Genomic DNA, 26,410 nt, shown 5'->3' on the forward strand with positions numbered 1-26,410 from the left:
AGGAGAGTTGGCCTAAAATTTTACAAATAACACAGACTGAAAGACATTGTCTTTATGGGATATTCAGGCAGTTTCTAAAGATATGCCAGAATGTGTCTTACCAGTTTGATGAGTTGTCTCCAGTGATCTTAGTGATGATAAAGGGCCAGGGGCTGAAAGAATCTAGGATATGTGAGGTTTAGGGGATAGGCCAATAGTGATTGCTGAGAAAACTACTCTGGTAGCCAACCAGATCTAATAATAATGAACAGAGCCTTTTACCTAGCTTTATTAATTAGAGCAATTCCTGTTGGTGCTTATTTGAAGCTTCTGTGTAAACAACTCCAGAGGTCAATAGCTTATTACTATAGGTTCAGTGTAGTTTAGTATATAGTTCAGTGTAGATGAGGGGCATGTCAGTTCCATGAGGTTATCTGGAGTCCTGGGCACCCTCCATGTATGACTCCACCATCCTGAATCCCCTCCATCTAAGCTAGTCCAAGGGGTGAGAGTGATCTTGGACCAGGTCTGAACCAGAAAGCATCCATTACCCCATCATGATACATTTCAGGAGTGAGTCACACATAGCACACCTGTTTCTAAGGAGGCTGGAGAAATGTAGAGTCAGGACCCTGAAGGAAAACATTAGTATTTTCAGTGTTTGTCATACTATCAGGATGGAGATTTGAGAGGCTATGGAAACATTAGGAAAGGGAAATTTTGTTAAAAAAAAAAAAAATAGGGCAAGGGTCCTTTTTGTCTTCACAAGAATTTTATTGAAAATAATTAAGATTATTTATTTCAAAGTTACTTGTCAAAAAAAAAATAGTTGAAACTCAGTAGGTCTCAGTAGGTCACCTTGCGTCTCTAGTACTACAGGTAGTGGTGATTGCTTCCACAGGCCACCAGAAAAGAGCTCAGCTCTAGTCAGAAGACTGATAGGCATTCCCTCTGCTCAGTCGTCTGCAGGTATGTTCTATACCACAGCAGAACTAGTTTAGAAGATTGACAGGTGAACACGTGTTGAATACACCCATAGTATGGCACAGTGGGGTGCATGTGTGAGTGTAAGGGTGCATGTGTTCTCTGTTACTGTAACAAGAACCTGAGACAGTCACTTATAGGAGGAAAGTATGGATGTCCACGTTATGGAGGTCCCAGTCCCCATGACAGCCGAGCCCTGTTGCTTAGGGACCGTTGCAAGGCAGCACATTGTGGTAGAAGTGTGTGGTAGAGCAAAATCCTGCCTGTGGCCAGGGAGTAAGAGAGAAGAACAGAAAAGATCCAAGTCCTGCAGTCAGTCCTCTGTGGGTGTATCTCCAATGACCCAAAGGCTTCCCATAGAAGTTAATCCTACTTCTACACTAGCTTATAGCACTGAGTACTTACCTGCACCCATGTGCCATCCGAAGTTTGTTTGAGCTCATACCAACCCTGTGTGTTGCTCTTATTTTACAAATAAAGACCTAACAAACAGCTTGCCAGAGTTTGAACAGCTATTTAAGTTCACAGTTAGACTCTGTCCCATGGTGCTTTTGTCTGCCTGGGACAGAATCTAACTATGAACTACTTAAATCTAACTGTGACCTCCTAAGCATCAAGCTACAAAGCAGGAGTTAAGACACTAAAGAGACAAACATTACAAGGGGTAGGGGTGGGGATTCTGACCTTAAATAGTAGGAAAATAGAGTGCTACTTCACCTTAAGTTCTCTGGGATCTAGTCCATTAATCCACATCAGAAAACCCATTCAGGAAGTTTATATTGGAGAGATTTAAACTGGGCAGTTTAAGAGCAGGAACCCTATTGTAAGTGAAACTGCCTACTTTTTCAAGGCCTCTAGTTGGGTCTGAGTAGCTCCTCCCCACCCCCATTATAGCACAGTGTTACTGATGAGTCAGTCAGTTTTATAGGTATTTGAGCTGGACATTTAACATTTCACTAGAAGATGACTGGGCATCTGTCCTGGGCAAAGCTCCACACAAATTCTGTTAAGTAACATAGTGAAGAAAGTACACTTATCCAGCTCACAGATGGTGAACAATAGAAACAGGATTATCTTCAACATGACAGGCCACCATGATGTGGAGCCCATCCCTCAGGTCCATAGTTGATGAGCCAGACAGGAGACAATGATGCTGGGACCCTACATTACATAGTCATCTTTTCTCTTAACTTATGTCCTGTGTTTTGCGTCAGCTTTATTGATAGAACCACATACCATACAACTCACCAATTCAGAGTGTTTACAGAATTTTCCAAGTACTCAAAGCTGTGCAACTATCTTAACAACAATTACAGCAAGAAACCCTCTGTTAATATTCACTTCCCATTTTCTTCCAGACCTCTCCCAACTCCCCAGCTCTAGCAACTGCAAATGGACTTTGTATCTCTGTAGACTTGCCGTTTGGATATTGCATACAAATATGTTGATGTGGTCTGGTTTGTCTGGCTTCCTTGACTCAGCATGATGCTTTCCAGTTTCATCCATGTAGAAGCATGTGTCCACACATTCCTTTTTATGCCTTTTAACCCATTATATGGACATGTCACATTATTGACTCACGAGCTAGCAGTCATTCTGCTTGTTTTTCTCTTTTGCCTGTGATGAATAATGCTGCTTGAACATTTGTGTACAAGTGGACGTGAGTTTTCGTTTTCACTTCTTGTGTTTATCTCAGAGCACAACTACTGGGTCATATGGTAACTCTATGTTTATCCTTTTTAGGAACTGCCAGGCTGTTTCCCACAGCGAGGGCGCCATTTTACATTTCCACCAGCAGTGTATGAGGGTTTCAATTGCTCCACGTCCTCACCGGCACTTGTTACTACCTGTCCTTGCTGTAGCCATTGTAGTGGGTGTGAAGTAGTGTCTCATTGTTTTGCCTTATATTTCTCTGATGGATTAATATTGTGGTGTTTATATTACTAACTTGGGCAGAAGTTTAAATCTCATACTTTCATATAGAAACCACCACATATTACTGGATTAACCAGTAATTCTGAAGCAAAACCATAGTTCTCTACCAGATAAATGTTGTTCATGAAGTTATACTTGAAAAAAAGCATAAAGTAAAATGACTTGGGATGAAGATAACACCCTCACCTGGGACATTAGTTTTGCAGTATGAATTCATCTGCAGTGTTCTTTATCTTCGTCCTAAAGTGCTATTATGTGACATTTGCTAGATAATCCAGACAGCACTTTGGCTCAATCCACAGTATGGTGTCACTACACTAGAGAGTGGCAACGTGTATCTCTTGTGGTTTTATCAGTTGAGATTAAAGGTGGTTTATAGCACAGGAAACCTTTTCTCCACCGCTCTGCTTCTCAGTGTGGCCAGTAATCTGTCACCTGACACTACTTAAAATGGGTTGGGCTTTCTTGACTATCCTGTTGCTGTGATGACATTAGGATCTGACTGCAGAGGGGAGAAAAAGAACATTTCTCTGACTTGTTTGCCTCCATGTCCTTTGTCCCCAGTTAAAAGCACTGCCCTTGTTAGCCCTTACCTCTGTCTGGTTCTCATGTTTTCTCCGCCGTCTCTCTCTTCACCCTGTGGAGCTCCTAGTCTGCTCATAATTGTAAAACGTCAAGGAGAGAACAGCATGTGCAGCTTGGAAGGGTGAGTTTCACAGTGAGGAGGGAGCTAGTGGAGAGAAGAAGAATCTCCAACCAAATGTAGAAGATGCTTTCTCTAGAAAGAGTCTCAGGATACCTCCGAAAGCCCCCCAGGACAGATAACGTCACAGGAGACCAGTCGTCCTCACTGGCACATAGAGAGCCTCACCCAGAGCTAAGCTTCCTGTGTGCTGTGCATTCCTGACTGCATGTGGCACTGTTTGCATAAGGCCTGCAGGGGACCAAGGAGAAAAGAGAAAGTGTAGGTAGTTCCTCCTTCTTAGTTTCTACCTATCTGCTCCTCAACTTACTGTGGTGGGCCTTTGGCTCAGCTGGAGAGTGCTTCCAAAGAATATCTGCTCCTCAACTTACTGTGGTAGGCCTTTGGATCAGCTGGGGAGTACTTCCAAAGAATAACTAGATTGATTGGCAGAACTTGAATTCTGCCACCCCAAAGTAATGGGAGGCAACAACTTTAGACACTTAAGCTGGTGTAAGCTTTCATGAATTCTCTTTTTTGTTGTTTTTCTTTTTTTTGCTCTGTCTGAAGCAAGCACATCCCAGCTACTAAGGATCCTGGGTGACCGGCTAACCCTGGACCATGTGCCTTCAGAGCTATTACAGAGGAGCTAGATAGTAATCATGATGTTAGTAGCAATTGTGGTTTGCTTCTGATTTTTAGAGTGACTAGCCCTCAAGTAACTATAAGATAAATGATGGCAAGCGCTTGTTGAACTGGACCGTGTGTTAAGATCGTGCGAATAGCTGTGCACAGGCTCCCGGTTCATTTTTTCCATAGCCCTCTGGCATGATATGGTCATCCTTCAAGTGAGCTGTAATGAAACTTAATGCTTGCCTGCCATATCCAGTGTACCCTTAGCTCAACACCCGTCTGTCTGTGACCTGACATAGTGAATATGGTGGCTCCCTGTTTCTCTATGTCCTATGAGGAGTGGTGGGGAGGAGGTATAGGAGCCGAGAGAGGCTATAGAGGGCTGTATAGCGAGAGCGTACCCACATTAGGAAGCCTGCTGACAGTTTATTTTTCATTGGATTCCGAGTTTCCTTGCAGCAATCTTTACAGAAAGCGTCAAGCTCCTTTCCCTCACATTCTCACAGGAGGGAATGATGGCTGAGGAAAGCAGATTCATTTGTTCCTGTAACAAAATAATCAAATGTGCTTCTGTGGAACAAAAATGGATTTGAAATTTTGCTTGTTTTTTTCTATTATGAAATTGAAATAAAAAAGGAATGTTACCTGTACTGGTTTTCTTATTTCACATGGAAAATAAGAATATGTTTAGAGCCTGAGCAAGTATCTTGTTTCCTTTCTACAAACATTGTTATCTGTAGTCACTGGCTCAAAGAAATTGTTATCACTTTACTGGACCCCTGTTCTATGAGGGTTCTTGCCTTCCTCTCTGTCTCCCTCTCCCCCCTTCCCCTCCCTCCTTCTCTATCACACACGCACATGCACTTGCTGCTTGCTCCATTCTGAGCTGTGTGCTTTCCAGCTAAGGTGAGTGTCTGCAATGCTGTGACTACCGCTGTGCTCCTGCAACAGATGCCTGCTGTCCAGAGGAGAGCTCTCAGCAGTGCCCCAGACCTTCCCTCACTGTTTATCCCCACCATGCACTCGCAGAAGCAATTCTTTCATCTGCCCCTAAGTGACCACTTGGGTAGACCATGCCCTGAGTTCAGCAGCTTATTCCATTTTCTAGTAGAAATTCTTTTTCTGAGTCTAGGGAAATTTTATGTTCATTGGGTCTTATTCTTAAAAGTATTCCAGAGTGGCACATGGTGAAAACGAGGGTGAATCCCTTAATTACAAGACTTTCCCTGATTGCTTCCAATAAGTAAAGCAATTATGCAGTGTATTGGAATATGAATACGTATGCTTTGTAATATTAACCCTTGATGTGGAAGAAGTAGCCTGGCCTTTGAAGTCAGGTAATTGCAAAACTAATGCTGACTGGATGCCAGGCACTGTTGCAAGCTCCTTAACTTAGTTCACTCACACTTACCTCAGCCCTCTGAGAGTGCTTTATTAATATGCCCATTTCACAGATAGGGGCAAACCTGAGGTGGATTAAGAAAGCTGGTTTGAATGTGGGAACCAGCAATTGAAATCAAGTGTCCTGTCTGAGTCCAGGCTTCCAATTCTGGTGCTACACTTCAGTAGCTAGGTAGCTCTAGGAGCTAACCAGTCCTCACAGTACTTTGCCTACCCATAAAAATGGGCAAGGCTCTTTGAACAATTAAATGAGGAACAAACATTGCTCCTATTGTCAGATAGCTCACTCTGTTGTTCCCTGTAACTTCTACCTAGGGGATCCAGTACCACCTTCTAGCTTCCATGGCCACCTGCACCCAGGCCTGCATACCCACACAGGGCTGTGCACAGAATTTAAAATAAATACAGTGTTTCTTTTAAATGAATTAAAGGGCATACTGTGAGCATGACCTGGGATTCTTAATGGTGACTCTACACCACTCATTTGTGGGTTTCTTTTGTTTTTTTGTTTTAGTTTGGGCCCCACCCAGAGAATTCATGATTCATTTCAATACCCCTTGGTATGTGGTCTCTTGTGACCAATTTAAGATCCCTGTCAGAATCACTTCAGAGTAAGCAGGGTGGCTTTTTAAATGACTCTTCTTGATGAGTGTACACCTCAGTTCATTGTTAGTCAGCCTGGACTAAGACAGGAAGGTGGTAAAGAGCCAGCATGATAACCCGGAACAGTTGTTCCTGAAATCCGTAAGTGGCCCGCCCTCGCTCCACTCCCTGCTGAAAGACAGCGTATTTTAGGAATAACCTATGCAACTGAAAAGGAATGTGTTGGTTCCCCCTCTGTTTGATAGCTCCTCTGTTGTGACCCAGCGAACTATCTTGAAAGTAAACCTTTAAAAGATGTAGAGTGTCGCCCACAAATGTTTTACATTTTTAGGTCCGAGAACACTGAAGCTCAAGTGGGCTTAAATATTCTGGCTGATACAGGCTTCTCCTTACCAGGTCCCTTACTCAGAGAGGAGGCACTTGTCAACACACCGCTCTCCAAAAGAGAAAGGAGCTCCCCAAAAGAACAAGTTACCCCTGCAGTGTTTTATATAATGAGAGTTTGCTATGTTGAGACTGAAGCACTTTTGATTTATAAAGCAAGCATTCATTTAAGAAAATATCACATAACCTGAAAACTGTTATCTGAGCAGATTTTAGTTTTCTTTTGCAGGAACTGACTTACTTCAAGGCCATGCCATTTAGATCTCAGGCTAAGCCAAATCAAAGGTGACAAGGCATATTAGTGACCTGAAAGACTGTGCTATCAACACTTTCCCATGGTGGCACTGTCCCATTTGACAGTCCTTTATTGAATGTTTACAAGACACTGGAATTCATATATTCAAAGGACACTGTCCCAATATTTAAGTGCATGGGAGAGGGAAGTAGTGACGTTCAGCTGGTGTTAACGGTGGAGGAAAATATAAGTAGGCAGGAAGGGCCCTGGACCAAGCCAGAAGTAGAACAGGCGGGGGATAGGGCTGAGCTACAAAGCTTCCTGCAGGAGGGACAGCTATCATGATTCCTAGAGGACAGGTTACTGTGGATAGAAGAACCTTCCAGCTGGTCACGCATGGACAGTGTAAACATCCTAACCAGCATCACCTGGCTGCAGGTAATGCCTTATATGACCTACTGGCTTCAGTCTTAAATGACCTACTGGCTTCAGTCTTACATTACCTACTAGCTTCAGGTTGTAACATTACTTGAACATTTTAAAAGTCATTTTTTTGCCCCACAATGATTAACTGGGCTCATATGAGCTCAAAGGAATAAGATATTTGGGACTTTCCTTTTTGCCTCTGGTTTGTGTCATTTACTCTCTTCCATTCATCACTTGACAGGGTTACGTAGGAACTAGCAACACCCTCAGCAGTTAGGCCACTAGGAAAGGGGACATTCACCTTCAAGAGAAGCCTGTGCCACCAGCTGCAGTAAACCTTATCCCCAATGTCATTGGAATCGATGCCACTCTGACCAGTGGCTCCTGGTGTCCGTCTCAGTGCCCTTTAGCAGACTAACCTCTCTAGACTTGGCTATCTTCTCCAGATAAGGAATAATAATATCTCCTTACTCTACTACACTACCCTGTGGACATGGGGGTGGAGTCTGACACGGAATGAACTCACTCCTGGAGCAGCAGGAACAAGTTGTTAGCTGTTAAGGGACAGAGTCCTTCCATGTGAGACTAAGACACATACAAGGACTTCTGCAGTCCAGAGCTCCATTTTCTTCAGATACTGCTTTATCATTCAAGCCAGTGTGTTCCTTTCATAGCCATTGCCAGTCTGCTATGTATGTGCCAGACACTGTTCTCAGCACCTGGGATAAACTCAGGAATCAGTCCACACAAGAGTCTGAGCTGTGGTGTGGGAGTCAGCCTGACACACTTCATGACTGGAAGGGGTGGGGAGCGTGGAAGGAAAAGAGATGAGAGCAGAGCTTACAAGGCCCAGATGGCACAAGCCCTACCAAACTATTGTAGTAAAAACTAAGGACAGAACGAACAACTATTAATGACTATTGAGCTTTTAGGAGATAGTAGGCACCTGAGTTCTCTGTTTTATCTGAAATAAGCCTTTATCTAAAGCAAATGACACTGTCTCCAAGGGAGGCAAGGGAGAAGAGCTTGCAAAGAAAGGGCTGTCTGATTTTGAAATGCACTTTGGTAGAAGGGTGTGTGTTTGTGTGTGCGTGTATATCACAAGCTTGGGAATAGCAAAATTGATTTTAGACTTCACTTGGCCTCTGTGTAAGCCCCTTGTTCAGGAACTGGGAAGCGATTTTGGTGTCTTTGCTTCCAGAAGGACTGGACCAAAGAATCCAGCCTCACAATGCTCACTACTTGGGTGTTTTTCCTGGAGCACTAAACCGGTCCACAGTCTCCCTGCCCACTTTTAAAGACTCCAACATTGCTGAGTGCTTGTTAAGGGCAGAGGCAAAAACCAAAATACAAAAAGTTCAGTTTCCTGTTTCTGGTTATGACAGACCAGAAAATGAGGTGGCTTTCAGAGCAGCTGCAGTGACCCGTGGACCTGCACTTTAGCTGTGACTCACAGTAGTAGCCTATAGAGACTGACAGGCTCCTTGTTCTACAAGATGTTCTGAGCTGAGTGGACTCCCCCAAAGTCAAGTTGCTTGTTTAAGACCAAACCTCAAGGTAGAATATGAAGAACAGGCAGAAGGCTTATTGAAATAAGTCAGCTTATTTTGCAGGACAAAATGAAAACCTGCAAGACAATCTTTTTTTTTAATTAATTAATTTATTTATTTTATGTATATCAGTACACACTGTAGCTGTACAGATAGTTGTGGGCCTTCATTTGTTGGGAATTGACTTTTTTTTAGGACTTCTGCTTGCTCTGGTCAACCCTGCTCACTCCTGTCAACCCCACTCGGTCAGTCCCTGCTCACTTCAGCCCAGAGATTTATTATTATAAATAAGTACCCTGTAGCTGTCTTCAAATGCACCTGACGAGGGTGTCAGATCTCATTACAGGTGGTTGCTGGGATTTCAACTCACAAAACTTCAGTGCTCTTACCCACTGAGCCATCTCACCAGCCCCTGCCAGACAATCTTAATTCATACATTACTGATTTGAAATTCATGAAACCATTGAAAGAGATGAGCTGTTAATAATAATAATAACAATAACAATAATTATAATAGTAATAATAAAGTTGGAGTCTTACTATTTAGCTGTCTGTTATTTATTTGCAAAGCACGGTGCTGGCCACCAACAGTGCAAATATAAGTGACCACTGGCTTCTACCCCTCTGACTATGTAGGTAATTTCTAAGTATTTAGGGTATAGTGTAACTACCCTAAGCTGTGTCCTGACTCCAGTTGCTGTACACAGAATCATTTTGTACTTACCCAGCAACAAAAGAAAAGAGAATAAAACAAAGAATAATGTGGATGGTGAGGGTAATCCCATCTGAGTTTCCAAAGAGGGCAGCCTGCTGTTCCTCTCAGCTGACCTCAGCTTCCTATTGCTTTCTCTTGTCTCCCAGTGTAAGATTTCATTGTATCTAGTGTTTGAAGGTAACATTTTCATATAACATAGCCCCAAGATCCTGTATCTGCTTGCTGTGAGCCAAGAAGGAGCATTCTTTCCATTGCTAAAAGAAATATCAGCTGTGCTTGGCCTCACCAAGTGGTCAGTTTTTCTTTGACTTCTGTGATATTTTCATCATGTTCTTTGGCTACAGAGTTTATGTTCTAAAAGAGATACAATTCATTGTAGTGATTGATATACAGGGCAAAGTCAAACCTTTTATAAATTTAAGAATCTGACAAATTGAGACCATAGGCAAGTTATTGGGCTTCTATCTGTAGCTATTCATTGCCCACATTTTTTTTAACAAATCTGTAAAACAAGGATAGTTATATTTGTCATTGACATTGTGATGTTTAAATGAATAGTAAAGATCCTGACAAGCACATGGGAATAATGTCCATTGCTATCCATCCCCACAGTAAGTATGGATGTGGACTACCTATGGAAACCAAGGACAGGGTGTAAGTAGAGGGATGACATAATCTATATGATTTTAGAAAAGATGACCGTGGGGACAGGAGAGGTGTCCCGGTTAGTTCCGTACTTGCTGTGCTAGCATGGGGACCTGTGTTCAGATGGTTTGCACCCATGTAAAAAAGTCAGTCATGGTGGTACATGTCTGTATTCCCAAGGCTCAGAAGGTGCAGACAGGAAGATCCCTGGGATTTTCTGGCCAGCAAATCTAGCCTCGTTGGTAAGTTCCAGACTTGATGAGAATTTGACATCTTAGGGGAAAAAGATAATGAGGTGGAGAAGGATATAGGAAGATAACCCAGCCTCTCCACAAGTACACACAGAAAGTAGAGATTACTTTGGTGACTGGCTAAACCATAACAACCCTGGAATAAGAAGATGACATATTGGCAAAAATGAGGGCCTGAGCGAAAGAAAGCAGCAGTGGTATGCATGGAGTTCAGAGAACAACCTGCAGGAATTAAACTCAGGTCAGCAAGTTTGAGGGCAAGCACCTATACCTTTTGAACCATTTCGCTGACCCAAGACTTTTAAAAGTACAGTGGACAGGACATAGGAACCACTTGGTTAAGGACACTGGATGACATAGGGGCCACTTAGTTAAGTACAGTGGACAGGACATAGGGACCACTTGGTTAAGGACAGTTTACAGGACATAGGGACCACTAAGTTAAGGGAACATGGGAAGAGTTCTAAAGGCAAGGATAGCTTTGAGTTCTCCAGCTCAGAGGGTGGAGTGATAGTGGAGCCAGCCGGGGCAGAGAGTAATAAAGGCACTGCTGTAATACAGGCAGAAATGATATGCCTGCTGTTGAGCTGAGGAACTTAATGTACTACTTGCTTTAGTCATCATGACAAGTCTGCAGGGGTAAGCAGTGGCTTTGCCATTTTACCACTGTGGAAATGTAAGCTCAGGGGAAGCCAAAGCCATGGGGAAACATGAGGACAGGCATGTGTGACAGCAAAGGCTACTTTTAAACCACTTTAAGTAAACTCACTCTAGCTCAGGGTGGCCTGGAACTTATTGTGTAGCCCAGTCTGGCTGCAAACTCACAACAGTGCTCCCCCATCAGCCTCCCCAGTGCTGGGATTGCAGGTGTGAGCCAGCATACTGAGCAGAGGGGCAGCTCTGGGTCGGAAAAAGCTACCCTGGAATTCCTGGTGTGGGGTGAGGTCTCTTGAAGGCAGCTGAGAAATCAGACCTGCAGCTCAAGAGAGGGTTAGGGTCGAGGTGAGGGTGATAGAGGGTGAGAGCCTGTGCTGTGAGGAATGGGAATGCATGAGACCACTGAGCAGGGCTCAGAGAGTAATTGATTAAAGAGAAGCATAACCTAAATAAGTGAGGGGAGTGCTCACCTAGCTTTGGACTTTAGGAATGCATGTACCAATGAGCAGTTAAGTTTTTTTTCTGGCCAAGTTTTAACATTGTGCTTTGGTGTATAAACTTTTCCTCAGCACAGTATTAAGCTGTCCACTGTATAGTTATTGTTGGAGCTTAGTCTTAGAGCAAATAGACTCTTGGGGAGCCATCAGTACAAAAACCATCAGACAACCCTGACAAGGCATTATCAGTTAGCGCTCACCCCAATTGTTGTTATGGGGCATTCTTAGAAAGTCCTACATAAGCTTAGTCCCAAAGCCAGGCTCAAGGGCTAAAGCCAAGGAATTAGACTCCATTTTAAAAGAAACAGTTGTTTTCTGCCTCCCCTCCCATCACCTTCTCCTTTTGGGACCCCACAGCCCCACAGAAACTCTGTCCCTCTTCCAAACCTATTAGATCAAATGTGTACCCTGAAATGTCTTGTATCTTTCCCCTGGGTGCATCATTTTCTATGAGACCCATAAGAACTGGGTAAAAAGCTGGGCAGTGGTGGTGCATGCCTTTAATCCCAGCGCTTGGGAGGCAGAGGCAGGCAGATTTCTGAGTTTGAGGCCAGCCTGGTCTACAGAGTAAGTTCCAGAACATCCAGGGCTATACAGAGAAACCCTGAAAAACCAAAAAAAGGGGGGGGGTGCGTGGTGGCTGTGTAAAAGTGGGAAACAGCACATCCTTTCCCCAAGTGTCAGAGCAGAAAGCCTTGGGCCTCCTGTTTATAGCAGGTAGTCTGATCTTCCATTAGATCCTTTACTTTGATAGGCACTCAATTTTAAGAGGTTTCTCTTGTGCTAAGCATTGTTAACACAGAGTTCTAGGGTGCTAGAAAGATGGCTCAGCAGTTAAGAGAGCTCACTGTTCTTGTGGAGAATGCTGGTTCAGTTCCCAGCAACACAAAGGTTGCCAGCCACCTGTAACTCCACTTTCAGGAGAACTGGAGCCTTCTTCTGGCTGCGATAGGCTCCTGCATGTGCATGGTAGACATAAGCTCACCTAGAGAAACATGTACATAGAATGAATCTTTAAACAATTCATAAAAGAGAGCCAGGTGGTGTTGGCACACACCTTTTAACACAGTACTTGGGAGGTCAAGGGAGCCAAATCTGTGAGTTTGAGGCCAACCTGATCTACAGAGTTAGTTCTAAGACATCCAAGGCCATACAAGGAACCCTTCTCAAACAAACACACAAAAGTACAAAAATTAGGAAGGAGAATTCATAAAAGAGCAGAGGCCCTGGGGTTTGAATATGCAGGTTTGAATTCTTGCTCCACTAGTCACTGTAGGATGCTCGGCAACACACTTAGCCTCTCCATCTCACTTGCCCTCCACAAGTGAGGTGTTCATAGTGCCTACAGTACACAGGGCCTGGTAAGGATGAATACTATCCTTGGCATATACAAGACAAGGCTCTAACAGAGCAGCCACTGTTGGTGAGGGCCCATTTCCCAGCCCAGCCCAGATCCCTCCAGGTCAGTTCTCACCTAACATGAAGACAAGAGGATAACATCTGGCTCCAGTTTGTGTGTCTATTACTTCCATGCTAGAGAAAAGCAGCTCTCTCTCTCCTTTTTAAAATGGAGGCCTCCAAGCCTGCTTGGTGACACACACCTGTACTTGCAGCACTCAAGTGGCAGAACCAGGATGGAGATTTCTAGGCCAACTTGAGCAATATAGCAATACCTTTATATTCTCTGTCTGTCTATTCGCTCTCTCTCTCTCTCTCTCTCTCTCTCTCTCTCTCTCTCTCTCTCTCTCTCTCTCTCTTTCTCATGTGTTAGAAAGCACCTCCTTCCTTCCTTCTAGTCGCACACCACACGATATGGTGGATTTCGAAGCCTGCCAGTCTTGGGACCTGAAGCAGTAGCTCAGCTGTTAAGAGCACTCCTTGCTGCCCTTGCAGAAACCTGAGTTCAGTTGACAAGCACTGACCTCAGATGGTCTGTAACTGCAGCTCTGGGGCATCTGACAGCTTTTTCTGGCCTCTGCAGGCACCTGAATACATTAATACAGACACATATGTATAAATTAAGATGACTTTAAAAAAAAAAGAAGAAGTCTGACAGGAGACAGGGCTTGGGAAGCATGGCAGTAGCCAAATGTCTGGCTTATCATAGGCACAGTGGGCAAGCCAGCAGCCAGGCCTGGTCTCTGTTTCATAAGGTGTCAGATCATAGGGCAATGCAGTTTTCTCTGTAGCCAAATGAAATTTTCCAGGAGACCTTTTGAGCTGCGAGTTGACAGCCCCATATGACATGCCTGTTGGACTCCTTTGGCACTCATGGCAACAAGAAACAAACCCTGCAGTTTTAAATAAGTCATTGGAGAACTCAGAGCAGGTGGTCATAACTCAGTATGAAGCCACCAAACCCCTCATCTTCCTGACTGACACCTTTCTAAATTCTCCCAAAGACCTCAAAATACCTACCTCTGTCACCAGCTACAGGCGCGGCACTGTTAGCGAAAGAGGCCCATCACCTTCTTGGACCTCTCTGAAGGTCCCACAGGCTGGATTTACAAAGAGTCTTTTGACCAAGCAGCGGCGTAAGTGATTTTATGGAACACAAGCCGGTGCTTGTTTCCTCTCCGTGCTGTAAGGGTTAAGAGTCATCACTGTGGTCACCAAGGTCAGACACCAGCTCTCAATGTGCTGGTTCCAGCCACAGATGTGTTTGGGTTGGCCAGGGGAGTTGTATACACATGTAACTGTTGGTTGCAACATACACTAGTTAGAAGGATTCACATCAAAATCAGCATTTCCAACTTCTTCCAGTACTGTCTCTGACAACACAGGCTGCCATGTAGAAGCTGTCTGAATCAGTGAGATGGAGGTCGCTCATTGGCCCTTCCACCTTGAAGTAGCTTCAGCCTGGCCTACTTCCTCTATGCAGGCTTAGCATTGTTCCTACAGAGCCCTGTGCCATTTTCTCTACAATAAAAGTGAAAAACACAAATTCTCCTCATCATACTCCTGACCCAATTTTAACAGGGTGCCAAATACAGAGTCTAAATCCTAAGGGAAGCATTCTTTGGTTGGTCCTCGTCCACAGTTGAAGACGATCCCTACCTGCTGGTCTTTCTGTGTCACAGCTCTTTACCCTTTGACCTTTTCAGGGCAGCACTCTCTGCTCCGTGGTTCCCAGCAGCTGCACATGCTAACCATGTCCTTAGTCATCCCCTTTTAGCCGCTGGTAGGTTTGAGGCTATAGGCTGTATGTGGGGAAAAGAATGTGGAGCCTTAGAGGGAAAACAAGATACCCATTTCACTTCCACGGGCTTGAAAACTTGAGTCATGAGTCCATAGTACAGAGGTAATGTGAACAAATCTTTGCAAATCACTGGATCAGTAAGCCATTTGCCCCCACCTCTTACACGCCTTTTTCTCACCCCGTTGTATGGTCAGCCCCTCTTTTGGTTCCATTCGGGCTATCTATCCTCCATAGGCAAAATCTGGCCTTTTCCTACCACTTCATCATTCTCTGGCCACCTGCCAACCACATGAGGGCGACTTGAACACTGCTGAGAGCAGGCCAGCACATGGAGTCCTTGGAGACACTGTCATGTAGTCATGACTGTGAGGAAGCATGTCTCCTGGAACTGTGGGTCACATCATTCCACCATTGTCATATTTCACTTTACCATTGCAGGGGTTTTGTGCATTTCTTCCAATTCCCATGACTCCGGTTTCACATGAGGTCGTGGACTTCTCAATCAAAAAGTTGCTCATAGCTTTGGTAGGTCTGAAATTTCAGAGTATTGAGCAAGGCCCACATTGTGCTAGAACATGATCTAATAAGATTGGACTGTCAAAACAAGAAGCAGCAGTCTGTGGCTAAAAGGTTTTTAAGCAGGAAATCTGTCCTGTGAGAACCTCCAAAAGATGATAAACATGTAGGCTGGGGGCTGATTTCATTTTCATCGCTACCATGAACTTAAGTAGAGGCAGAAATAGTAGATGGTATCTTTAGGTTGGGAAACTAATTGGTTGTGTAATTAGCCATGTGAAACATCAGAAAAATATGGGAACCATTTTGTTAAGACCCTACAGAGTACTTATTTGGGACAGAGCCCCAAAATGTCAAGTAGAGACGATGCGTCACTCAGACTGCAGTCAGAGAGCAGGGAGTTCCTTTTCCAGCCCACCAACTGTGAGAGGCGGCAAGTTATGTAACCTTTTCCGCTCCTTGGTCTTTTCATCCCTGAAATGAGAATTGGGACATTATAAGATTGTCATGGGGGCTAAAAGGAATAATCTGTGGCTAATGTTTGGAGCAGTACCTGGAGCCTGAGGAGGCCAGCAAGTGAGAGCAGTGGCTGTTAGGTACAGCACCAGTGTGCTTGTGCATTCTGATCTCAGCACAGTTTTTAAAAGAAGGCCAGCCAGTACCTTTGTTTTCTGTTCTTTGTGGCTCCTCACTAGTGGAAACCTGTAAAGGTAAACATCTTGTCATTCTCTGTGCCAGGGTTCTTCTCAAGAGCACATCTCAGTGAAGGCTCAGGTCAGGGTGGCCCTAGGAATGAGTCACTGTGGCTCACTTTGGCCTCCTGAAGCCCACTTTTTTAACTTTGCCACTCAATTATTAAGGCACTAAATATCTGCATCATAGTTACTGCTAGATTGCAATGTAACCACTAACCAAACATGTTTATGCAATGCCTTATGTGTAACCACTTATAGTAAAAGTAAAGAATATGGCTTAGTGGTGGCTTCATATTGACTAAAGGGGAAAGCCCGTGCTATCTCTCAGCATGTTAGAGTATCCAAGCAGCAGAAACTGGATTGACTCTGACAGAATAGCTGGAAGTCCAGTCAGCTAGCCTGCTTACTTCCTCCTTGCCATCTTTGTGTAATGGGGAAAGGGTGTTCTAGGGACCACTGAGGCATTTATTTTTGTCCCCTGGCATAGGACTTGGATCTAAGTCCCAGCAGTAGCAGCAAACACAGGCAGTTCCTTTCATCTACCAAGTCCTTGCCAGCTAAAGAAATTCCTGTCCTCCAAGCCAGCCTAATATAGCAATCTCCTGAGAGGCTCTGACAGTACCTGACTAACACAGATGTAGAGGCTCACAACCATCCATTGAACTGAGTACAGGGTCCCCAATGAAGGAGTTAGGGAAAAGACCAAAGGAGCTGAAGGGTTTGCAGCCCCTTAGGACGAAGAACAATATGAACTAACTAGTATCCTCAGAGCTCCCAGGGACTCAACCACCAACCAAGGACTATACATGGTGGGACTGATTGTTCTGGCAGCATGTGTATAGTAGAGGATTGCAAAGTCAATCATCAATGGGAGGAGAGGACCTCGGCCCTGTGAAGGTTCTGTGCCCCAGTGTAGGGGAATGCCAGGGCCAATAAGTGGGAGAGGGTGGGGTGGCAAGCATGGGGAGGGGGGAGGCAACAGGGGTTTGTTCTTGTTTTTGTTTGTTTGTTTGTTTGTTTGTTTGTTTTTTGGAGGGGAAACTGGGAAAGGAGAAATCATAAGACATGTAATAAAGAATATATCTAATAAAAAATAAAACTATACACACACACACACACATACACACACACACACATATATATATATATATATATAAAACAAAATTCTGTATGGCATATAACTCTGTAAAATTGAGACATGATCTACTTAAATGTACCTATAAAAAAAAAAAAAAGAAATTCCTGTCCTCAAGTGTTTGGTGGGATCAGACACCAGAGAAAAATCCCTTTAGCTCATGTAATTGTTTTACTTAAAACCCAGGCTAAGAAGAAGGAGGAAAAATTTCAGTCAGTAAAGTATTTCATTGCAAATGCAGGGATCAGAATCAGGTACCCAGCTCCCATATAGTAAAAGAAGTCAGACTTTGTGGCACAAGCTTAGGGTCCCAGTGCTGAAGAGGTGGAAACATGATCTTCCAAGCTCGATAGCCAGGCTGCCCTACTGCCAAGAAAATCACACCCGAGTTCATCTTCTAGCCCCTGTAAACATGTACATTTCACTCTCAGATGTATACCAGCACACGAGCATGTGCACAATAAATATAAGTAAAAAATAAGGCGCAGGGGCAGTTGGGACCAGCTCATACCTTTAATCCCAGCAATGGAGATATAGAGTCATGCATTCTCTATGATTTGGAGGCTAGCCTGGTCTACATAGAATATTCCAGGACAGAGTTAATGGTGAGGCCCTGTCTTAGAAAGAAAGGAAGGAAGGGAGAAAGGGAGGGAGAGAGGGAGGGAGGGAAGAAGGAAGGAAGGAAGAAAAGAAAGAAGGAAAGGAAGGAAGGAAAGGAAGGAAAAGAAAGAGAAGAAATTAAAATGAAGCCCAAAATCACTGTAAAATCTGGGAATTTATGTTTCAATTTTCTTATCTAGCTCTCCAAAGAAAGGGGTCCACTGCCCCCCCCCCAGTCTTTGGAAAATACATAGACAATAAAAACATCAATTTGGGGCAGGAAAAATAGTTCATCAGTTAAGAGCACATACTGCTGGAAGAAGACCTGACTCAGTTTCCTGCACCCATGTCGGCAGCTCACAGCTACGGTCACTCTAGCTCCTAATGATCTGAAACCCACTTGTGCACTCCCCAGCATCAGCACTCACACACATGCATATGCGCATACATATACACATAATTAAAAATAACCTTTAAAACAGAACTTGTCCCACATAGTTTATGATGTCACCAGGGATTCGTGATGAGGTTGTCAGCCTGTGTGTACCTCTCTGTTACTAAGCCCTGCTTTATTTGGGGTGTTGTGCAATATGTCAGCACTTCCCGTTTCTTTCCTGTAAACTGCAGCTTTTCTGGTGATTAGCATTCATCGTCTTTCCTGGTTATGGGATTGTCAGCTGTAGTCTTGAGGGAGTTCCCTGCCTGCTTTGGAAACAATCTGAAGAGCCAAATATGTTACTTAGAAATTAAGAAATTTGGAATCGTTCATGGGAACCCAAGTGGTAAAACAGAATTAAGAAATGGTTATGATCTTGAAAATAAGATAATGATAGGATCACAGAAAGAATAATCTCAACTTTTCTAAAAACTTCCTGAAATGTTTAATGAACAGTCGTGTCCCTGTCCCATGCTTTTCAAAGGATGTACTTGTTCTGTCTCAGGAGCTGGGCAAGTTGTGATTCTTCAGTTCCATACCTCAGAGAACCCTGACTAATACACATGCCATTGCAGATGCTTCCGATGTGGCTTTGTAACTGAGTGCCTTGAATTACCCAGGGTTAATGGAACTCTCTCTTCTAAATCCCTTCTGCAACCATGGTGCCTACACACATCAGTGACACCTTGGGGTGGTAGAAGGTACACTAGGTAGGGCAAAGGCAAACGCACTGTTTTCAGGGCAAGGAGTATACAATAGCTTTCTGCCCAGTGGCCAGATAGGTTGGGACAGTCAGGAGACTGCTGATGTGTGTAATGAAGAATGAGGGGCCTGTTAAAGGGTGGGAGAAAAGTTTCTCAGGAAGTGACTTCCAGCTGAACCAGAAGAGAGCAACACAAATAGAATGCAAAGAACCCAGCAAGTGCAACGGACAAGTGAAGGATGTGTAAAGCCCCTGGCACAGGACTGAACTTGGTGTTTAAGCAGCAGTATGCATGGAGAGAAGTAGAGCTAAGCCCTGATCATAGGAAAACCAAGCTCTGGTAAAAAGTCAGTTACAGAGAGAAAACAGTAAAGAATTGGTTTATAATTTTTTATAAATTTTATAAGTTTGTAATTTTTTAGAATTAACCTAGTTCTCTATTATTCCTCCTCTTTCTTCTTTTGGGTACTGGGGATGGAAGGCTCTACCAGTGACATGAACATTCAGCCTCAATTACCTTTCCTTTTTGGTGTGTAATAGAGTTTCATTGCATAACCCAGGCTGCTGCTTCAAATTCATGATCCTCCTGTCTCAGCCTCCTGAGTGCTGGGAATACAGTCCTACATGTGTAAAACCCTGAACGAAAGCTTATGTGCCAAATCTGAGCCTTCAGTGACAGCTCAGCTTTGCCAGCAACTCCTCTTGTCTACATCCCCAGCACCACACAAATGAAGAGACATTTCTTCACCCCCGACTCTCAGCTCCTTGTGTGTTAGACCAGCCCCAAGAGTTTCCCTGGGCCCCACGTTCCTCTGTGGACAAAGGAGACATCCTGGTGATGAAGGAGAATATATAATGAAAGCTCTTCTTGATCAGTGAGTAGAAATTGGCTTTGAAGAATAGATTAAAGAGTCAGAGAAAGTCAGCTAATGGAGGGAGGTAAGATTCAGGCTACCGTCCAGTAGCACTGATGCTCCTGATACACCCTTCCTCTCTGCTTCTACCCCCAAGTCCTCCTGGCCCCCAGAGTGAGCAACTACAAACCATACAGGGATTGCACGGTAGTGACCTGAGATAATGGAAAGTAAGAATAGCTATGGTCTTCAAAGACCGGTAGTCAAATAAGGTAGAAACATGCAGAGATGGGAATTGCATGGATGAAGGTGATAATTTGTTCAAAATAATTTAGCAACCAGAAGCAAAGTCTTTAATGCCTAAGTGGATATCAGGCCAATTCCTCCCCACCATTAAATGCTTATGCAAAGCCCATAAATCAGAAATATGCTTTTTAGACTTGCAGTTTCCTTTCTGGGAGCTTTGCATTTTTAGACTTATGACTACTCCCTGAAAATAACCAAGGGCAAATGCTGGTGGTGTGCCAGTCTGATTTTCACCCTAACTCTAGACTCAGGTTGATGATTCTGGAAGTGAGACTCTTTTTCCATGGTAAATGCTGTGTCTGGGCCCACAGACGAGCATTCCATACATGGACTTCATTTGCTGTGCACCATTGCCTAGCAGATCTGCCAGCTGTTGGTGATACAGCAGGCAACTAAGAGTTGGGGCATGGCAAAGGATGAGAAGCCTGTCATAGCAGAAGTGTGAACAAAGCAGAAGGAACAAACAGCAGGGGAGTAGCTGGGTCCTGGGAAGGGAAGGGAGGGGAGGAGAGGGGAGGGAAGGGAAGGGAAGAAGGAAGGAAGGCAGGCTTCTGAATGAGGGGTTTCCTGGAAGAAGTTCTGGTTAGGCACAGGCAGCCACAGGAGCTGTGACGTGTAGAAGACCTCATCATTAGCTCGTCACATGTGGCTAGAATCTTTCTTTACTCTCCCATTTCCTATGTGTGTGGGTTACAGAGGGAAGGAATGTCACATGTAGGATTCAAGGCTAGGGCTGAATGGCACTGTGGAGAATTAGGGAATGTGAGGCTTTGGTGGCAGAGCAACCCTGCTCTAGATTCAGGAGCTACATGACCTTAGGCATTTCCTCTTCCTCCAAATCCAGTGTCTACTGTCAAGGTGAGACAACATCCTCTTTAATACTCCAGGATGACATGAACTTCGTGTAACATAGTCAGGAGCTGAGTTGTGAGTCACAGGCCAAGGCTGCTTCAACTTTTCCACTTGAGACTCTTCCTCTCGAGAGAGTTTAAGTCGAAACCAGGTATTATAAAGGCATGTAAAATAGGTACACAGGTCAAAAACCAAAGACTTTCTTTTTAGTTCTTCAGTACACATACAATTACCATTTATTAAAGATGAAAATAAATTTGCATACTGACCAGAAGGATGTGCTTGTTTACTTTTACATAAAGATGGGATCTTGGTTGAGTGTAGAACACCTTTAGCATTTTTCAGAGCTGAATCAAACATTCCAACACAATGTAATCCAAAGAATGCTAACTTGATACTCACTGAGGAATTACAGTGGGAAAATAGGGAAAGCCTTTGTTGTCAGTAATGAAACTGTTGTGTTTCCTATAAGAGCAGAAAAACAAAGCAGTTACTAACAGTCATGCTGAATCTGAGTCAGGGTGCTGTAGGCAGTGCTCATTGGCACTGCACAGTATGATAGCAGGGCCCAGTACAGAGTTTGAGTGTTACATGGTTAGGACCAGCTGCTGTGAAGTCATGGGAGTGACACAAGCAAGCACTGCCAGAAACTCGTAAACTCACTACTAGTGGGATTTTGAAGAAGTAGTGGTCACTGGATGTTCGGAAGCTTGTCACTATTGCCAGTTGTTTTAGTAGGCCCCCATATTCAGTCATGTGACCCCATTGTAGAGTGCTGATTAGACCTGTTTTCATATCACCTTGCTTCCATGTGTTAGCTACGTCATTTTGCAGTCAGAAGCCTCCATATTCCCATCTATACAATGAAGGAATAAGTGTCTGTGCTCATTCCAGAACTCAGCTAACTCTTGAGAGGTACTTGGTGGCACAGTGTTGGGCCATGTCATCAGTAACAAATGTTATTAGTTCCCTACCTCCTTTCTCAATACATATTGCAGAGCTGGTCTGAACATTCCATAGGCCTAAGGAGTTGTTGGGGTGAACAATTTTAGGGCCCATGGTAGTTTAGCCATTGCCCCTTTGCCAAGCTGCATTTTCCCTGGAGGGTGTGCTCCAGGCTCAGCTGCATACACTTCACTTCCCTTCATCCTAGCTGTGTTTACAACCAGGGCTGATGATGACAAATGCCATCATCACATCCAGACAAGCAGGTCAATGGCACACTCACCTCAGACTCTGGTCTCCTCACTTGAGCTTACCTGCCTTCAATAGCACACACTTGGGCTCAGGATAATGTAATGCTGTGAGAAAAGCCTCTTCTCACTGCCTTCATGGGAAAACAGTACAAAGAAGAAACAGCCAGGAGTTGCAAAGACAAACTATAGAGCAGAGACTGAAGGAAGGACAATCCAGAGACTGCCCCACCTGGGAATCCTTCCCATATTCAGTCATCAAATCCAGACACTATTGTGGATGCCAGCAAGTGCTGGCTGACAGGAGCCTGATATAGCTGTCTCCTGAGAGGCTCTGCCAGTGCCCGACTAATACAGAAGTAGAGGCTCACAGCCATCCATTGGATTGAGCACAGGGTCCCCAATGAAGGAGCTAGAGAAAGGACCCAAGGAGCTGAAGGGTTTTCAGCCCCTTAGGATGAACAACAACATGAACTAACTAGTACCCTCAGATCTCCCAGGAACTGAACCACCAGCCAAAGAGCAAATATGGTGGGACAAGTGGCTCCAGCAGCATATGTAGAAGAGGATGGCCTAATCGGTCAATAGGAGGAGAGGCCCTTGGTCCTGTGAAGGTTCTATGCCGCAGAATAGGGGAAAGCCAGGGCCAGAAAGCAGAGAGGGTAGCTTGTTGAGGTGTGTGTGGGGGGGTGGTTTTGTTTGTTTGTTTGCTTGTTTTTTCTTTCTCTTTTTTTTTATTTTTTATTTTGGAGGGGAAACTGGGAAAGAAGTTAGATATCATATGACATGTAAATAAAGAAAATATCTAATAAAAAATAAAATTGAAAAAAAATAGGAAAGTATATGACTGAGCAGAAAGTCTGTTCTCGGTGTACTTGTGGTACTGAAGGTGAGTGCGTTGGTCATCCAGAGACAGGACACCTAAATGTTCAGGGAGCCCAGGCTTCAGGAACTAATTAGGAGTTTGTTAGGGACAGCCATCAGGTCTTATTAACTGTCATTTCTTAATTTCACACACTGCCTTCACCGTCCTATCAAACTTTAAATACCTGAGGGAAAAACTCTGATGGACCTTATTTTATTAAACTTACGTCAGCTGCCCATCAGAGATAATGATCTTTGTATTCACCCTGAATATAGCCTAGCAGTGCTGTGGATTCTATTGATAGAAAAAGAACAGGAAGGAAGACTGTTTATTATAATTTGGGGAATAAGCCCCTGTTGATTCATACACACATGAGCATCTAAGCTGTGGAAAGCCCAGAAGCCATATAGAAAAAGATGGATACTATGACAATTTTAAAGTTATTCATTACAAAAACCACCACCTGAAGGAAGTCAGAAGACCAGGAGAGAGGCAGGGGATTGTGATTCATGTGCAGAGTGTTCGCCTTGCATAAACCTTAGAAATCAATTCAGATATGACAGACCAACTTATACAAAGTCAAAGGACATAAATGGGGACACCAGAATGGCATCACTAATCCTCAGTAAACATATGGGTGTTAAAACACTTGCAATTAAAACACACCTGTCTCTTAAAACTACAGTAGCAAGTTAAATAATAATAATAATTCAGTGCTAGTGTGTGCCTATATTCCCAAAACTTGGGAAGCAGGTGCAAGAGGAACAGGAGTTAAAGGCCAATGGTGGCTATATAGTAAGTTCAAGTCTTATCTAGGCTGTATCAAAAGTAAATGAATAAGACAGCAAGTGATTGAGTCAACAGGTATATACATACTCATGGAACCACTGGTGTGTATCTAGTGGTGTTGACTTCAGCATCTGATGCATCAGCCAACTAGAAGCTGGAAGCTTCTGTTCAGAATGAACTGACAGGAACCACAAGCACAAGCTGAAACCATGGAAGACAAGCAGGGCAAAATTCATAAAACCCAAGTCAGGATACCATGCCATGAATCCAATGAGACCAGGCTGTGTCATCCTGAGAGCTTCCAGCTACCAGGAAGACTGGGAGCTAAGCAGCTCCAGTGTTGTCCTTGGGTGGAAATCATTTGTAAACAAAGATAGCTCATCTAGTATTAGAGGAGTGTCCAAGATACAAATCTGAGTTCGAGGCCAGCCTGGTCTACAGAAGTATTCTAGTTCTCAGGAAAGCCTCAGTGGGCAGATCAGGTTTGGGGCCAGCCTGATCTACAGCTTCAGGCCAACCAAGGCTAAAATGAGAAAGAAAAAGAAAGAAAGAGAAATGGCATTCTTGACCCCAGGCATATTATAGCAGTCCTAACTGTTAACAGATAGTTACCATCCTAGATAACAAAGTAAGACCTGTTATATACTACTTACACAGAGTCTTTGTTAAATGTAAAACACAAGGCTAAAAGAGCATAAGAACACAGAAGGAATAAACAGGTACACAGTTAGAAAAATTTCAACAGTTGGTCGCTACAGTGGAATTACATTTGAAGTTAACAGAAAGCTATTTGGAAATTAGTCAGCTCCCCTCCTCACCTGAGGATTTATTCTTCACAGTTTTAAAGTAATAAATGGAAATGGAGGCAAGGCAGGTGGATCTCTATGAGTTCAAAGCCATCCTGAACTACAAAGCTAGTTCCAGGACAGCCAGAACTACATAGAGAAACCCTGTTTCAAAAAACAAAACAAGCAAAAGTTTATTCTGAAATTGATAAGGAAACACAGAAGACCTGAAGGGGTAAATTTAACCAACAGGGAACCAAGTTAGATTCTTCCCCGACTTTGAGACTTATAAAGCAGCACTAACCACAACAGTGTAGCACAAGAAGCAGCATTTTAAAAGGCCTGTAAGACATGGCCAAAGTGTCTCACATGATCAAATCCAAAACAGACATTCAGAGGCAGCCAGTCAATCTTCCACAAATGTGTAAAGAGAATTCAAGGATTTTTCACAAGTATGCAGACATAGGTCACTGAGAAAGGAATAGCTCTCTCAACAAATGATGGTGTGCCAACTGGATATACATACACAGAAAATAAATTTTAAGAGCTGGCAAGATAGCTCAGTGGGTAAAGGTGCTTGCGGCCAACCTGAATTCCGTCCCCGCATTCCACAAGATAAAATGAAAAGAGTGAGAGAAACATCTACAAGTTGTCCTGCAACCTCCCTAGGTGTGCTGGGGCAAGAATACACATGCGCACACACACACCTGTAGTTTAAATGGCCTATATCTCATACTATATACAAGTTAATTTAAAATGGGTTGTATGTCTTAAACATATAAAACCTGAAATTGTAGAAGTCCTAGAAGAAAGCAGGAAAAGTGTGTGTGTGTGTGTGTGTGTGTGTGTGTGTACTCATCCAAATTCTGCTCTTCAGCAGGAGTGAAAGAACCAGTGTTGAACTAGAGAATGCTATTTTTTAAGACAAAAATATAACAATTTTGTATCAACAAGATAAAAGGAACTCTAAAAGCTCAATAAGAAAACAATCTAAAAAGCTTTTTTTTTTTCAAGAAAGATTTTCAAAAGGTCTTGAAATACACAAAAATATTCAACAGCTACTTCAAAATCAAATTTGTAGGTGACAATCCCATAACTCTTTGGTCAGTACAGAAATACAGATTAAAATCACTTCACACATACTAGAGTGCTTAAAGTTTTGAAAACAACATAAGCTATTGATCATGCCAAGTGTTGGCAAAGCAGTGCGGGTAGAGAGACTTGACTGCCTCTTGCCTGGAGGTGAAAATGTTAGGTGATGTGAATGCCTTAGGTAGGCATAGTGGAGACTATATGAGCAAGTCATCCCTCTCCAGAATGATTAGTTAAGAGCATTGGAAGCATATGTTGTATGAAGACTTATGCACTAATGTCCACAGCAGCTTTGATTGTAATTGTTCAGAGTTGGAAAACCCAGACATCCCATAACTAATGGCTATATACATGCTCAGTGATACGCTCACTAAAGAGAATGCAGTACTGCTCAGAGAACAGAGACGACCAGACTTTGATACATACAGCAAAGACCAAAGGAGAACATGTGCTGTGTGGTTCCACTTGGATAAAAATCTTTGCCATGCAAATTGGCCTAAATGACTGAAGTCAGTTGCTGCCTCAAGAGTCGAGCGGGAGCCGGAGGTACAGAAGTGTATTCGCCTTGCTGCCCAGATGGCAGCAATAACGACGAACACACTTAGACTTCTTCTCTCGCGGTTTACTCAGGAAATTTCAGGAGGAGGAGGAGGTGGAGGAGGAGGTGGAGGTGGAGGAGGAGCTCTTCTTGATGGCACGGCTCTTCTTGGTGTTTCCTCCTCCTCCTCCTCCTCCACCACCTCCTCCTCCTCCTCCTCCACCTCCACCTCTTCCTCCTCCACCTCCTCCTCCACCTCCTCCTCCACCTCCACC

The 26,410-nt window shown here is 43.7% G+C and overlaps 2 protein-coding genes across 13 annotated transcripts in view; one reads left to right on the forward strand and one right to left on the reverse strand.

Moving 5' to 3' along the window:
- Window positions 1-26,410, forward strand: part of Nsmce2 (NSE2 (MMS21) homolog, SMC5-SMC6 complex SUMO ligase) — a 222,794-nt gene that overhangs the window by 160,526 nt on the left and 35,858 nt on the right. Inside the window, exon 5 of one of the 4 annotated variants that reach the window (XM_031359669.1) lies at window positions 2,707-9,471. The exons of the other annotated variants lie outside the window; for them this stretch is intronic. Coding sequence (XP_031215529.1) covers window positions 2,707-2,708 — 2 coding nt within the window. The 3' untranslated portion in view covers window positions 2,709-9,471. Of the gene's footprint in view, window positions 1-2,706; window positions 9,472-26,410 lie in introns of those variants that run through there. 4 annotated transcript variants of the gene reach the window in all.
- The window catches only part of LOC116082752, a 43,063-nt gene continuing 32,052 nt past the window's right edge, over window positions 15,400-26,410 (reverse strand). For 5 of the 9 annotated variants that reach the window (XR_004115413.1, XR_004115410.1, XR_004115412.1 and 2 more), the window contains 3 exons: window positions 20,836-21,338; window positions 15,846-15,994; window positions 15,400-15,766 (listed from right to left, as the gene is read on the reverse strand). Coding sequence is in view for 3 of the 9 variants with exons in the window: in XM_031359671.1 (XP_031215531.1) it covers window positions 15,621-15,766; window positions 15,846-15,994; window positions 20,836-21,233 (693 nt within the window). In the remaining 6 variants the exon portion in view is untranslated. Of the gene's footprint in view, window positions 15,767-15,845; window positions 15,995-17,633; window positions 17,823-20,835; window positions 22,318-26,410 lie in introns of those variants that run through there. The other 4 variants (XR_004115414.1, XR_004115415.1, XM_031359670.1 and 1 more) reach the window with 4 other exon arrangements.

This window comes from Mastomys coucha, unplaced genomic scaffold (assembly GCF_008632895.1).
Source record: "Mastomys coucha isolate ucsf_1 unplaced genomic scaffold, UCSF_Mcou_1 pScaffold7, whole genome shotgun sequence".
NCBI lineage: Eukaryota > Metazoa > Chordata > Mammalia > Rodentia > Muridae > Mastomys > Mastomys coucha.